General features: G+C 47.7%; 1 protein-coding gene across 8 annotated transcripts in view; it reads right to left on the reverse strand.

Moving 5' to 3' along the window:
• Positions 1-16,244, reverse strand: part of STXBP5L (syntaxin binding protein 5L) — a 310,211-nt gene that overhangs the window by 80,834 nt on the left and 213,133 nt on the right. For all 8 annotated transcript variants that reach the window (XM_075854716.1, XM_075854714.1, XM_075854718.1 and 5 more), the window contains exons 13-18: positions 15,870-15,937; positions 13,819-13,859; positions 8,293-8,510; positions 5,582-5,760; positions 2,301-2,426; positions 165-316 (exon numbers count right to left, since the gene is read on the reverse strand). In XM_075854716.1, coding sequence (XP_075710831.1) covers positions 165-316; positions 2,301-2,426; positions 5,582-5,760; positions 8,293-8,510; positions 13,819-13,859; positions 15,870-15,937 — 784 coding nt within the window. The remainder of the gene's footprint in view (positions 1-164; positions 317-2,300; positions 2,427-5,581; positions 5,761-8,292; positions 8,511-13,818; positions 13,860-15,869; positions 15,938-16,244) is intronic.

Consider the following 16,244-nt stretch of genomic DNA (forward strand, 5'->3'; position numbering starts at 1 on the left):
TATTGGCATGAGACATGTAGGGATCCTGGCGGAGACTAATGAAAGGTAAGAGACTCCACATGGTTGAGATGATTGATGGTTGGTGAGCGCAGCGGGCGCGGTACACACTTATCATGCCATTCTATAACCTCATGCAGGACGAGCACGGACCATGCATCCCATACCTGTGCTGAACTGCTTACTCTTGCGGGGAGAGCGCGGCTGTCTCTGGTACGGGTCACTGGCTCCATATAAATACACAGTCCCCATGCTGAGAAGGATGGTTTTCTGAATGTAATCTATCACAGCCAGGCCGTTACAGTTTCCAAAGGCAACTCTGAAACAATGCAAATGTTACAGGTGCAGGTCATCACCTGAGGTCATGAATATTCATATTATCAATAGGTTGTGTGACATTTCATCACGTGTCCACTGTCTCTTCCTCTGTTCTGTACAACAGTGAGATAGAAGAACCCAGTCCAATATCAAGTGGTAAAATGTATAAAGTGTGTGTGTGTGTATGTGTGTGTATGTGTGTGTGTGTGTGTGTGTATGTATGTATGTGTGTGTGTATATGTGTGTGTGTGTGTGTGTGTGTGTGTATGTGTGTGTATGTATGTGTGTGTGTATATGTGTGTGTGTGTGTGTGTGTGTATGTATGTGTGTGTGTGTGTGTGTGTGTGTATGTGTGTGTATGTATGTGTGTGTGTATATGTGTGTGTGTGTGTGTGTATGTATGTGTGTGTGTATATGTGTGTGTGTGTGTGTGTGTGTGTGTGTATATGTGTGTGTGTGTATGTGTGTGTGTGTGTGTGTGTGTGTAGATGAGTGTATGTATGGATTTTTTGTGTCTGTTATATTGTATTTTTATCTGTATAAATATGTATGTGCATATGTAGATGTGTGTATATTTGTATGCATTTATTTATGGGTGTGTACAGGGGGGTGTGTGACTATGTAAGCATGTATTTATTTATATGTGGGTATATTTATCTGTGTGTCCATTCATTTGTATATATATGTATGTATATTTATGTGGGCATTTCTGTATTTATTTGTGTGCATGTATGTAATTATGTGTATATTAATGTTTGTGTATGTGCTTATGTATGTGTATTTGTGTGCATGTATCGGAGTGTATATTTATATGTCTTGTGTGTGTCGGGGTGTATATTTATATGTCTTGTGTGTATCGGAGTGTATATTTATGTGTTGTGTGTGTCGGGGTGTATATTTATATGTCTTGTGTGTGTCGGGGTGTATATTTATATGTGTTGTGTGTGTCGGGGTGTATATTTATGTGTTGTGTGTGTCGGGGTGTATATTTATATGTCTTGTGTGTGTCGGGGTGTATATTTATATGTCTTGTGTGTGTCGGGGTGTATATTTATATGTCTTGTGTGTGTCGGGGTGTATATTTATATGTCTTGTGTGTATCGGAGTGTATATTTATGTGTTGTGTGTGTCGGAGTGTATATTTATATGTCTTGTGTGTGTCGGGGTGTATATTTATATGTGTTGTGTGTGTCGGGGTGTATATTTATGTCTTGTGTGTGTCGGGGTGTGCACTATTTGCTGATTGTTAGGGGCCGTTTGACTTGTTACAGGAATGATAAGCATATTTTTTCATAAAGTTTATATTAAACTGCTGTCAAAACGTTCGATAAATAAAATGTGTTGTGTACGGGGTAATGTGGGGGTCCGGGTGACACAAGAAGCAGCAGTTTATCCCCCTCTTCCTATGGCACATGCGAGCTCGGTTGATCTGAGTGGAGATGTTTGTGGGGAGTTGGTGGAGCTTTAGCTTTACTTTTAGGGCTTGTCCACACACAACGGAACTGCTGCAGAAAACTTGTGCTGCAATTCCATGAAAACCGCAGATATTCCGCTGCAGCAAAACGCACCATTTCTACCACAATTCTGTCCACTTTCCGCAGCAGGAATTGACATGCTGGGGTCCGAAATATACGCACCACAGGGCAATTTCTGCTTGGAGTTTTTATGTAGCGTGTGGGTGAGATTTGCTGAATCTCATCCACTAAGCTGCTACTGTATTCTGCTGTGTGAAAAAACACGGCAATACCGCAGCGTGTGGACGAGCCCTTAGGGTAAATTCACACACAGCAGATTTGTTGCAGAAATTTCTGTGACTGCAACTCCATTCCGTTTTTCTGAATGGAATGGTCTCTGCGGCAGGAGCATGGATTTTTACAAACCCCATTCAGATGAATAGAAGATTCTGCAATCAATCTGCTGTGTGTGAACACTCACGTATAGCTGCTGTCTCTTCATACATAATATAGCCTCCCGTCTTTACTCACAGGCCATAGGCTGAGCTGATGGCCAGGCTGGTGATCGGCTGCGGAGGTTCTCCATCCATCCATACAAGCTGGACTACGAGCTCTGTCTGGTATCCAGGAGGCATCCGCACGGGCCGACTCTTCACACTGAGGAGAGGAGAAAACCGTCTCATTATCTGCCATCACTGCACATCTCATACCCATAGAAGAAGTAAACGGCTGCAGGTGACTGGCATGAAACATACAATCCTGGGACGCTGTGTTGGCTCTTGAGACGCGTTCATATTGGTGAGGGCCCGTCTGAAGATTATGAGATCGCTCCTCAAGAAAAATGCCCCTCCCCAACCATGATTTATCCACTTAGGCCTGATTTACACGAGCGTGTGCGTTTTGCGCGCGCAAAAAACGCAGCGTTTTGCGTGCGCAAAAGGCACTTGGCAGCTCCGTGTGTCATCCGTGTATGATGCGCGGCTGCGTGATTTTCGCGCAGCCGCCATCATAGAGATGAGGCTAGTCGACGCCCGTCACTGTCCAAGGTGCTGAAAGAGCTAACTGATCGGCAGTAACTCTTTCAGCACCCTCGACAGTGAATGCCGAACACAATATACACCAACCTGTGAATAAAAAAAGACTTTCATACTTACCAAGAACTTCCTGCTTCCCCCAGTCCGGTCTCCCGGCCGTTGTCTTGGTGACACGCCTCTCTTGTCATCCGGCCCCACCTCTCAGGATGACGCGGCAGTCCATGAGACCGCTGCAGCCTGTGCTTGGCCTGTGATTGGCTGCAGCTGTCACTTGGACTGAATTGTCATCCCAGGAGGTCGGACTGGAGGAAGAAGCCGGGAGTTATCGGTAAGTCAGAACCTCTTGTTTTTTTTACACGTATATGTATATTGTGATCGGAAGTCACTGTCCATGGTGCTGAACCAGTTTAACTCTTTCAGCACCGTGGACAGTGACTGTCTCCTGACGTCACGTACCCGAACATTTTTTGTCGGGTTCAGTCAAAACGAGTTCGGCCGAACCCGGTGAAGTTCGGTGCGCTCATCTCTAATTTGACACTCCGTTTGGATGTTTGTAGCACGTGGTGCTTTTCTGTTTACATTCATCCTTTTGACAGCTCTTGCGCGAATCACGCAGTTCGCACGGAAGTGCTTCCGTGCGGCATGCGTGGTTTTCACGCACCCATTGACTTCAATGGGTGCGTGATGCGCGAAAAACGCACGATTATAGAACATGTCGTGAGTTTTACGCAACACACTCGCTCTGCGCAGAATTCACGCATCGTCTGCACTGCCCCATAGAGTAATATAGGTGCGTACGACACGAATATTACGCTCGTGTAAATGAGGCCTAAAGTGCAGCTAAACATCTGACAAACTTCTGACATGTCATAGTCACAAGTCAGAAGAGTGGACTGGTGGGGGTCCGAGCACGGAGACCCCCACCCATCGCTAGAACGAGCTACTGAAACGTTGAGCCGCTTCGTGTCTGTTCGGCTTTTTCTGGAAAGCCGATGTATCGGAGAGCCGGCTCATAGACTTCCTATTGAGTCTGTACGCCGATACACTTATTTCCGGAACAAGCTGAATAGACACGGAGCGGCTCAGCGCTTCAGCTGCTCGTTCTAGCGATGGGTGGGGGTCTCGGTGCTCGGACACCCACCAATCAAAACTTATGACTTGTCAGAAGTTTGTCAAACGTTTAGCTGCACTTTAAAGGAGAATACAAAACCAAATCGAGATAAATCTTCCCCTTGGGGCACAGATGAGTTGCTGACCAAAAGTCCCCCTTCCCGGGCCCCCATCAGCCGCAGCGGCTCTCCCTCTGGAGGAGATTCTAGGGCATCCATGTACTGGCCTTTCATTCATTGGGTGCTGTGTGTAATACTTTGACTCTTTGACCGTTCCACCCTGTGAGATGTGCGGTGCCTGGAGTGTCTGGCAGCCACTTATCCTCTGCTCTATAAAGATATGAACGAGGATTTTATGGTAATGGGGGAGCTGGTGGCAATAACTCTCTGATGGGTATTGCCAGCTTAACACATGGAGGCAATAATTACACTCTCTGCTTGTTGTCAGTGAATGGGAACATTCTTGTTTACATCCAGAGGCTAGAAACCCATCCGGATTATGTCTAAGTCTTGTTAGAAGAGAACGCTCTGATACACTGTGACAAACCCTGCACCTGTGCGAGCAGGATTAAACCAGGACTGGTCTTTAGCCTCTGGATAAAAGCAAAGTCTTATCCCCAGTTCTTCCGCTCACGATGGGAGTGATGCAGTGTAACGTACTCATATATCCCTCGTATAGCCTGCGCCCTCTCTAGCGAAGCGCGACATTAATGCAGCTACACTGCCTGGAATAAGTTCTAAACAGATTTATGTAGAAAATCAACAGAAAAAATGGTTCTTCTAACCTAAAATGAGAGAAAATGAGTTGTTGTTTCAACAAATTGAGCACCGCTGAATGTCGATAATTAGGGCTACACGAGGCCGCAGCTCTGAATAATAATGTAATTGCTCCTAAATTACAGCTTTCAGGGCTCGCTCGCTGCCAGCGCCGCCGTTATTAGGCCACTATGTGCCGCCTCTTGTGCCCTGCCAATGACTGTAATCTCTACATATAAGATCCTCTGCCAGCGCAATCCCAGACGATCACACAACGTCATCACAAACGGTAATCTGCTCCAAACTAGCTGAGGGGGGGGGACTAAATAACACCCCCACGTCACAGCAACGGACTCTTCACCACAATAAAGCTCCTACAGCCGGCACAGAGCGATGTATTCCAATGCCCACACACCGCACCTCCATATTTGAAAGTCACGTAAATGCAGCAGGCTGGCAAATTTCTTTAGTGTCACAGTGCCCCCATAACAATCAAAATACTTCCAGTTATAGCCTCAGTTCCCCCATTAACAATCACAACAATGTTCGCAGTAACATTTGATGGGCCCCCAGTAACGCCAGTGACCCCAGTAACTTCCCCTAATATCTGACACGGAGCGTCTAGTCACAGCTACAAAAGGTCAGTGCAAAGAACTGGCAGATGATTTATTCACTTTAAGAACTTTTCAAAGGACCGGGGGACATTCGGTGCGTGTGGAGGAAAGGAGATGCAGCCATCACTATACGTGAGGGTTCTTACCAGTTACAGCACTGGCAAATATGGCGTCTGTTCCTATTGTCTGGCGACACTATTTTGGTTTATATATACTCATGTTGAGAAGTCTATGTGGAAAATGCACAGAACTAAGCAGAAGGCCTGAGGGGATCTGCAGATCGCGTGAAGGGGTCTCACCTCAGACAAGGTATACTGTCCCTCAGGGGCCCCTCACACGTCACAGTGTTGGCGCTGCCTGCCAGGTTTCGGCTCTTCGAGGACAGGGGTTGACTTGTGGGTTCAGGGAATGGAGAGACGCTGTCTGGATCGGGGGTCATGATGTCCTCAACCTCGTACTGCAGCCGAACTTCTAGGGACTTACAGGAAACAAAAAGATGAATCACATCAGAGTGAAACACAGGAACTATATCCAGACGTTGTCTACAAAGTACGAGCGCAGGAAACTCATTCTTCTTACTTATATTCAGTTCTAATTCATTCACCGGCAGTAAAAGGTTGGTAGGTGTCTAGTCCCTGCACTGCGTACACATATCATTGGCTGTGGAGGGGTTGGTAGGTGTCTAGTCCCTGCACTGCGTACACATATCATTGGCTGTGGAGGGGTTGGTAGGTGTCTAGTCCCTGCACTGCGTACACATATCATTGGCTGTGGAGGGGTTGGTAGGTGTCTAGTCCCTGCACTGCGTACACATATCATTGGCTGTGGAGGGGTTGGTAGATGTCTAGTCCCTGCACTGCGTACACATATCATTGGCTGTGGAGGGGTTGGTAGATGTCTAGTCCCTGCACTGCGTACACATATCATTGGCTGTGGAGGGGTTGGTAGATGTCTAGTCCCTGCACTGCGTACACATATCATTGGCTGTGGAGGGGTTGGTAGGTGTCTAGTCCCTGCACTGCGTACACATATCATTGGCTGTGGAGGGGTTGGTAGGTGTCTAGTCCCTGCACTGCGTACACATATCATTGGCTGTGGAGGGGTTGGTAGATGTCTAGTCCCTGCACTGCGTACACATATCATTGGCTGTGGAGGGGTTGGTAGATGTCTAGTCCCTGCACTGCGTACACATATCATTGACTGTGGAGGGGTTGGTAGATGTCTAGTCCCTGCACTGCGTACACATATCATTGGCTGTGGAGGGGTTGGTAAGTGTCTAGTCCCTGCACTGCATACACATATCATTGGCTGTGGAGGGGTTGGTAGATGTCTAGTCCCTGCACTGCGTACACATATCATTGGCTGTGGAGGGGTTGGTAGGTGTCTAGTCCCTGCACTGCGTACACATATCATTGGCTGTGGAGGGGTTGGTAGGTGTCTAGTCCCTGCACTGCATACACATATCATTGGCTGTGGAGGGGTTGGTAGATGTCTAGTCCCTGCACTGCGTACACAAATCATTGGCTGTGGAGGGGTTGGTAAGTGTCTAGTCCCTGCACTGCATACACATATCATTGGCTGTGGAGGGGTTGGTAGATGTCTAGTCCCTGCACTGCGTACACATATCATTGGCTGTGGAGGGGTTGGTAGGTGTCTAGTCCCTGCACTGCGTACACATATCATTGGCTGTGGAGGGGTTGGTAGGTGTCTAGTCCCTGCACTGCATACACATATCATTGGCTGTGGAGGGGTTGGTAGGTGTCTAGTCCCTGCACTGCATACACATATCATTGGCTGTGGAGGGGTTGGTAGGTGTCTAGTCCCTGCACTGCATACACATATCATTGGCTGTGGAGGGGTTGGTAGGTGTCTAGTCCCTGCACTGCGTACACATATCATTGGCTGTGGAGGGGTTGGTAGGTGTCTAGTCCCTGCACTGCATACACATATCATTGGCTGTGGAGGGGTTGGTAGGTGTCTAGTCCCTGCACTGCATACACATATCATTGGCTGTGGAGGGGTTGGTAGGTGTCTAGTCCCTGCACTGCGTACACATATCATTGGCTGTGGAGGGGTTGGTAGGTGTCTAGTCCCTGCACTGCGTACACATATCATTGGCTGTGGAGGGGTTGGTAGGTGTCTAGTCCCTGCACTGCGTACACATATCATTGGCTGTGGAGGGGTTGGTAGGTGTCTAGTCCCTGCACTGCGTACACATATCATTGGCTGTGGAGGGGTTGGTAGATGTCTAGTCCCTGCACTGCATACACATATCATTGGCTGTGGAGGGGTTGGTAGGTGTCTAGTCCCTGCACTGCGTACACATATCATTGGCTGTGGAGGGGTTGGTAGATGTCTAGTCCCTGCACTGCGTACACATATCATTGGCTGTGGAGGGGTTGGTAGATGTCTAGTCCCTGCACTGCGTACACATATCATTGGCTGTGGAGGGGTTGGTAGATGTCTAGTCCCTGCACTGCGTACACATATCATTGGCTGTGGAGGGGTTGGTAGATGTCTAGTCCCTGCACTGCGTACACATATCATTGGCTGTGGAGGGGTTGGTAGATGTCTAGTCCCTGCACTGCGTACACATATCATTGGCTGTGGAGGGGTTGGTAGATGTCTAGTCCCTGCACTGCGTACACATATCATTGGCTGTGGAGGGGTTGGTAGATGTCTAGTCCCTGCACTGCGTACACATATCATTGGCTGTGGAGGGGTTGGTAGGCTATGGTTTTATGTTATCAGCCACTTGGCTCCAGGGTTCTTCTATCAAATAACAGATCGGTGATATAGCGGAATTAATTTGGCGGGACTTTCCGACCACTTTCTTATACAGTCATAAAAAATTGGGGGTAAAAACGGCTCCTCGAGGGCTGAACTCACGAGAAACATGAGGCCTGTAACCTTCTACAGGGGTCATGGCAACAACTGACCCCAATTATATATTACCAAGGGATGAAGGCAGAACATGGTATATGCGGGGTATATATTTGTGAACACTTACCGCTATCTCCGTTACCACCTCGTGTTTGCTGAATCGGTAGATTATGACGTAGGCCGACACCCCGGCTACACAGAAGATTCTGCTTTCCGGACACCAGGACATCATCTGGACGGCAAAGGGGTCGTCCTCCACTATTTCCGCCGTCTGCTTCCCTTCCCCGGGCTTCTGCTTCTCAAACACTTTGGATGTCTTGAGTTTATATAACATCTGGAGGCCGGCTGGAAAACATCACAACAAGGCTGACGCTGTTATGTCTGTAGCACAATGCGGAGCCGGAAAATGACTCGGACACTGAAGATGAGCAGTACATGATATACATAGGATCAAAGTAAATATCACAGGTGCCCCTCCCCCACTGTTCTGTTCTTCCGATCCTCGGGTCTCGGCCTTCATGGTAGAAATCCTGCAATTCTCTGCTCTACAAATAATAGGAAAGAGGTTCTTGGACACCTGAACCAAACGGTCTTCTCCACCTTCACTCGGATGTATATTCAGCTCCGCTGGGTTTAGTGGCAATCACAGCGGGATTTATCTATAGGACTGGGGGGAAGGGCGTCTGATGATCAATACTCTGGGTGTACGGTGCGTATTCATCTGTAAATGATATGTATCTATAGGCCTTGTTCACACGGCGTGTATTTGATGCGTTTTAAACGCATGCTTTGAGCTTCTTATTGACATCAATGGAAAAACACATCGTGTAAAAAAAAAGCGCCAGGTCAATTCTTGCTGCCGAAAACGTGGCTAATTCCCATAGTCAATGGGAGTCCTAATTACGAACCAAAAAAACGCATCTACAAACACGACAAAAACGCCTTTATTTTAAAAAGCGCTTTACACGTCCGTTTTTTTTGAGCACCGTGTGAACAAGGCCGTATGTTAAAGGAACTCTCCGCTTTGTCCAATCCCTACTTGGTAGAAGGGTCCCTTGACAGTAAGCAGATCACAGGGTGCCCCTGTCACAGAGCCCGTCACGGGGCCAGCAGAGAACGGTGTAAACCACCTTTGTCACCAAGGCATTTGACGTAGGGCTAAACCGGGGAGCCGAGTTTAAGGGAACCCCTGGGTTTTCACCCTTTAACCCCTATATAGGGGAACCCCAGGTCGCTACCCCCAGAGAAGACTCCCTTAGTGATGTGCAACGTAAACAGGCATAGTGCAAACTCAATAGGGAGTATAGGATCTGGACCGGCCAAGAGGGAGAGGACGCCGGGAGCAGGTAACTATAGAACGGCGGGGAGTGGCCGCCATGACAGCCCCCCCTGCTGGGACCGCCAGTGATCAGCTGTAACCTGTGGAGAAACCTGCCAGTAAGTGTTCATTTTCCCTGCAGCGCCACCACAGGGAAAATTAAGTATTACACAGTGTCCATTCACATCAATGTGTTGCCTGTGTAGTACAGGACAGGTCCTCCAGGGCGAGAGACGATCTATGGGGGAGTTGTATTAAAGGGGTCGTCCGGTTTCAGCAAATTAATGTTATGTTTTGTCTAATTAAAAGTTACATAATTTTCCAATATAATTTCTGTATTAATTCCCCACAGTTTTCAAGATCTCTGCTTGTTGTTATTCAGTAGGAACATTAATTGTTCACTTCCAGTGGATAAGATTCTGTCCATGGTCATGTGATGGACACACAGGTGCTGGGATCGTTACAGGGTCATGTAATGGACACACAGGTGTACGGTTCGTTACAGGGTCATGTGATGGACACACAGGTGCACGGCTCGTTACAGGGTCATGTGATGGACACAGGTGCACGGCTCGTTACAGGGTCATGTGATGGACACACAGGTGATGGGATCGTTACAGGGTCATATTATGGACAAACAGGTGCTAGGCTCGTTACAGGGTCATGTGATGGACACAGGGGATGGGATCGTTACAGGGTCATGTGATGGACACACAGGTGCAGGGCTCGTTACAGGGTCACGGTTCGTTACAGGGTCATATGATGGACACACAGGTGCACGGCTCGTTACAGGGTCATGTGATGGACACACAGGTGATGGGATCGTTACAGGGTCATATTATGGACACACAGGTGCACGGCTCGTTACAGGGTCATGTGATGGACACACAGGTGCTGGGATCGTTACAGGGTCATGTGATGGACACACAGGTGCAGGGCTCGTTACAGGGTCACGGCTCGTTACAGGGTCATATGATGGACACACAGGTGCACGGCTCGTTACAGGGTCATATGATGGACACACAGGTGCAGGCCTCGTTACAGGGTCACGGCTCGTTACAGGGTCATATGATGGACACACAGGTGCACGGCTCATTACAGGGTCATATGATGGACACAGGTGCACGGCTCATTACAGGGTCATATGATGGACACACAGGTGCACGGCTCGTTACAGGGTCATATGATGGACACACAGGTGCAGGGCTCGTTACAGGGTCATGTGATGGACACACAGGTGCTGGGATCGTTACAGGGTCATGTGATGGACACACAGGTGCAGGGCTCGTTACAGGGTCACGGCTCGTTACAGGGTCATATGATGGACACACAGGTGCACGGCTCGTTACAGGGTCATATGATGGACACACAGGTGCAGGCCTCGTTACAGGGTCATATAATGGTCACACAGGTGCACTGATCGTTACAGGGTCATGTGATGGACACACAGGTGCAGCGATCATTAGAAGACACGGCTCTGATACACATACTGTAATGATCCCAGCACCTGTGTGTCCATCCAAGTTTATATGTTTTATTTTCCTAGCATCCTCATAAAATATGACACCTCGCCTACAAGTCCCACTTTCTGCGGCTGTAGAGCCTCCATATGTTACCTATAGAGACTGGAGACACAGCGGCCTCCGTATTCATCATAGGTAATGTTCTCATACAAAGCTCCTCGTGTGTTACCGACTCTTGTATCATGGACAATGTCACGTTTAAATCATTATCCGATTAATGTGCAACTCCACCCAACATCTGTGTTTGGAGTCAGCTCAATATAAGGACGCCTTTACACCCTTCAATAATGCGTACAATTGCGACGGATTTGTGGTGATTTATCAATATTGTGATGTAATTCAGGCGCCTTAAGTCAAACAGAGAGGTCTAGGTCATGGGGCGAAGTCATCAGCACAGAGATGAAGCAAGCAGAGATATGGGCTGCTGTATGTCGGGTATGGCAGCCCCGGTCTCAGCTTCCTAACGCCCAGGAGAAATTTTAATGGCAATTTTGATATAATCTCTTGCAAATATTAGGCACATGTTTGGCGCTAATGGTACTTTTAAAAAGGTCTTCCAAATACAGTGGAGTTTGTATGTATGGGAGTCCCTAATGTGTACGTTCTGAGCCTCACAGGGAAGGTTCGGGTAAACGTGGAGGGGGCCGTCCTGCGAGGAGCGCGCCGTACGTTAAATGTGCAGGCAGCGCTCAGTTACATGATCAGTTCTCTTCTCTGACTCAGACAACGAACATGTAAAATATCCTGTGAACCGAGAAGATTTAATTCCCCCCAAACAATGGAATAAATGATGCGTGGAGCGGAATGAGCCGCGCTTTACAGAGGTCTGTGACATTTGTCACCTCTGCTGAGTTTATATTTGGAGCTGTGGATCAGCGGGAAGTTCATTGTGTGGAAGTGATTTGTGCTCCGAGAAGCTGCTCCAGATGAAGTGAAGTCTCCCGGCACAAGCTGTAACCTGACCGAGGACTGGCCGCACGCTCCGCTCGCATGGAACAATTTCTCCGCAGTCTTTCCTTCAGTCATTATTTTTTTACAGAAGATCAAGTTCAATTTCATCAGTAATAGACGCAGCGTTTGTGAGGGGAGATCGTGTCTCTGCAGTGCGGATGTCTGACAGCGGAGTGTGCCCTTCATACAACCCCAGAGATCAGGGGCGAGGGAGGCTATGGGGGTGCAGAGGTGGCAGTCAGGGGCCCTGGTGTCTGAGGACATCACTATTAGAAAGGTAGATGGGGGGTCCTGTGACAGATTCTGCTTTATAGTCAGAGGCTTTAGGTTATTCCTACGGCAGAGAAATCACTTTATAATACAAAAAAGTTGCAAAAATCTCAATATTAAATGGAGTTTTGCAAATAACACAGTCCATGTGAACGCAGCTCGAGGAGGGGTCAGCTGCTGCAGCTCGAGGAGGGGTCAGCTGCTGCAGCTCGAGGAGGGGTCAGCTGCTGCAGCTCGAGGAGGGGGTCAGCTGCTGCAGCTCGAGGAGGGGTCAGCTGCTGCAGCTCGAGGAGGGGTCAGCTGCTGCAGCTCGAGGAGGGGTCAGCTGCTGCAGCTCGAGGAGGGGGTCAGCTGCTGCAGCTCGAGGAGGGGTCAGCTGCTGCAGCTCGAGGAGGGGTCAGCTGCTGCAGCTCGAGGAGGGGTCAGCTGCTGCAGCTCGAGGAGGGGGTCAGCTGCTGCAGCTCGAGGAGGGGTCAGCTGCTGCAGCTCGAGGAGGGGGTCAGCTGCTGCAGCTCGAGGAGGGGTCAGCTGCTGCAGCTCTACAGACACAAGACACTTAGTCACCGCAGTGCAGGGGTAGGACGGCGGACACATGAACCTTCTTACCATGCTGGCCGGCTGACAGTCATTCACTGCCCCCCACTGCCGCTAACAATACATCATGGGGGATTAGCTGCTGCAATGTTACCTGATCACTACCCTAAAGGCTGCAATTTGCTATGTATTATGTAAATAAAGCTTATAGGGATTGATTTATGAAGACAACCCCTGTCCATGTCCCCTATTAGAAGATGTAGACGTCATAGTCCCCCGTTCAGCACCCCCCGGTTTTGGCGGACTCCTGCCCTTTATGCATTACATGGACTACCATTCAGATGACGGTCAGTCCATGTAATACTTCATGTCCCCTACAGGTGAAATGTCTGCCTGGACAAGGCTGATCGCCCTGGTGCCTGTAATATTAGAAGGATTAGCTCTAAAATACAACCCCTTTAATTATTGTATAGCAGAAGTTCTGCAACTTTCTCATATAGAGTGTTTTAAGATCTCTGCATGCTGTCAAAGACTGGAAACATTTTGTTGATCATCCTGATCATGACTATCACAGGTGCAGAACTCTAAGGGCTCATTCAGACCAGCGTATGTGTAGTGTGTGTGACGGCTGTGACATGGACTCATGTACTTCACTGGGGCCGTTCACACGACCGTTGTTTCAACGGAGCGTGCAAATGTCATGTCCTATTTTTTTGTGCTTCATTCATCCCTCCCCTCTAGTCTATGGGAAATGCGTGATAACGCGTCCTGCATGGGTGCACCTCCAACTGCAGTTTTTCACGTCCGAGGTTGGCTACGTTCATCTGAATGAAGCCATAAAAAAAGAGAGGGGTAACACTGGATGTAATGAAGAATGTTCCAATCCACTGACAGAAAGCAGATCTATTGTAATGGTGCAGCACTTCTCTTTATGTGGGTTAAGCCTTATAAACAGAGGATTGGGGTTTTATTGTGAGTGCACAGGAGCTCGGGGGTTACACGTCACATGACATTTACCTTCTTCAGGACAATGGAGGAAAGAAGCGCTGACACTTACTGGCTGAGGCGTCCCAGAATTTAACAGAACCGTCCGCGTGTCTGTGAATACAAAGAAGGAGACGTCAGTAAGTGCAGCGGTCTACAGAGGCGGCGCTGCTGCCTGGACTGTAATAACAATACAGAAATCATGATCAATACGACCACCAATGTCAGGATTAGTTACCCTTAATTAAAGGAATTTTCCATTTTTTCCCCCTGCAAAATAAAGCTTAATCATCATGTAATGAAAAGTACTGCAACTTTCTATTCTATAATTTGTGTATCTAAGTATTCTCCAGATCTCTGCTTGCTGTCAGCAAATATTACAATTTATATTCAGAGGCTGAAACCCCCGTCTTGACCTAATATTTCTCACAGCTGAGGGTTTGTTATAATTGTATCCATACCAGGCAATCCCCTATGAGCTAAACACATCAGCAGTACACATCGCTCTACTGTCCTGAAGAGATTGTTACAATGTATCAGTGCAGGTAATACGTATATCTGTCTGGACTCCACACTGTGCAGCGCAGAGAATTATCTGGACTGGATATAATTGTAAGGGTATGTTCACACGGCCTATTTACGGACGTAAATCGGGCGTTTTTGCCCCGAATTACGCCCGAAAATAGCGCCTCAATAGCGCTGACAAACATCTGCCCATTGAAAGCAATGGGCAGACGTTTGTCTGTTCACACGAGGCGTATATTTACTCGCCGCTGTCAAATGACGGCGCGTAACTAGACGCCCGCGTCAAAGAAGTGACCTGTCACTTCTTTGGCCGTAATTGGAGCCGCTATTCATTGACTCCAATGAATAGCAGCGCTAATTACGGCCGTAATTGACGCGGCGTTCAAGCGCCTGCACATGCCGGTACGGCTGAAATTACGGGGATGTTTTCAGGCTGAAACATCCCCGTAATTTCAGCCGTTACGGACCCCCGCCGTGTGAACATACCCTAAGAAAGAAACCCTCAGCTGTGAGAAGTATTAGGTCTGTACAGGTTTTCATCCTCTTCATGCATAGAAGAATATTCCCATGTACTAACAGCAAGCAGAGATCTTGAAAACGGTGACGAATTGAAAATGATATTAGGAAGCTGCGGAACATTTCCTTATGCAATAATTCAGCTTGATTTACAGAAGACTGGACTGGCCCTATAAGATCCGCGTTCACTTTCCCAGGTAATCCCCATGACAACCCAAATACATAACGTGACATAGTAGTAGCCAGGTATATACAACACAACGGGTCACACAACACATGGACCATCCTTATTTCTCATTCATTTTTCCAGGCATTTAACACCACCCACTGTTTGTGATGTCATCATTATAGTTGAAGCCTTTTTTTGGGGTGTCTTCCTTCTGTATATCAGTATTTGATGATGTAAAAATATTAGAAGTTTAACTTTGAACATCTGGAAGCTTCTGCGGAGGCGGGACGAGCTTTCAATGAACAAACAATGTTTATCTCCAACTTCACACATTTTTTATTGTTCCAGGGCATCTCAAAGGAAAAATGAAGCAACTTTGTAACTAGGCTTGATAAAAAAAACAAAAAAAAAACCCCTCCACTTAATTTGTGCATACAGCTCCAATGCAGAACTGTGTCTCCATGGTAACAGACTACATACAAACCCTGTGTAGTCTGATTTTGCAGTCCTATTTCCAACTATCTGTCCCCTATTTCTTGCTAATCTTCCAAATGTAGGTTAGTAAGAATTAGGAGACTGGTGGAAGAGAGTATGGCTGTGGGATCAGAATACACACAGGGTTTGTTTGTGGTCAGTTACCATGGGGACACATAGTTCTGCATAGGAGCTGTATACACAATATGGCAGGACTATTTGCAAAGTTGCTTAATTTTTCATTTTAGATGCATTGCAGCAATAATAAAAAGAAAACAATTGGTTGTAAAGTTTGAGATACACTTTGAGTTATATAAATATGTATTCATCGTTGGGTATTTACACCCCTCTTAGTTGATTGACCAATTAAATGACTGCCGGGTAACCTGCTGCTTGTCTGTGTTTTGACTTTCTGAAAAGAAGCAAGATCACATTCATACCCGGTAACAATAATCTCAGGGTAGGCTGTGGTTCCCAGGTTCCAGATGCCGCCAGTTATGGGCCATTCCTGCGCAAAACACAAGACACTTATCAAATCATCTGAATACTACACAACTGATCTTTTCTACCTGACCAAACTGCACATGTCCACATTGCCTCCTGACCACACTGCCTCCTGACCACACTGCCCATGTCTACACTGCCTCCTGACCACACTGCGCATGTCCACACTGCCTTCTGACCGCACTGCACATGTCTACACTGCCTCCTGACCACACTGCGCATGTCTACACTGCCTCCTGACCACACTGCGCATGTCCACACTGCCTTCTGACTGCACTGCACATGTCTACACTGCCTCCTGACCACACTGC

Source organism: Rhinoderma darwinii, chromosome 2, assembly GCF_050947455.1.
Source record: "Rhinoderma darwinii isolate aRhiDar2 chromosome 2, aRhiDar2.hap1, whole genome shotgun sequence".
In the NCBI taxonomy this organism is placed as follows: domain Eukaryota; kingdom Metazoa; phylum Chordata; class Amphibia; order Anura; family Rhinodermatidae; genus Rhinoderma; species Rhinoderma darwinii.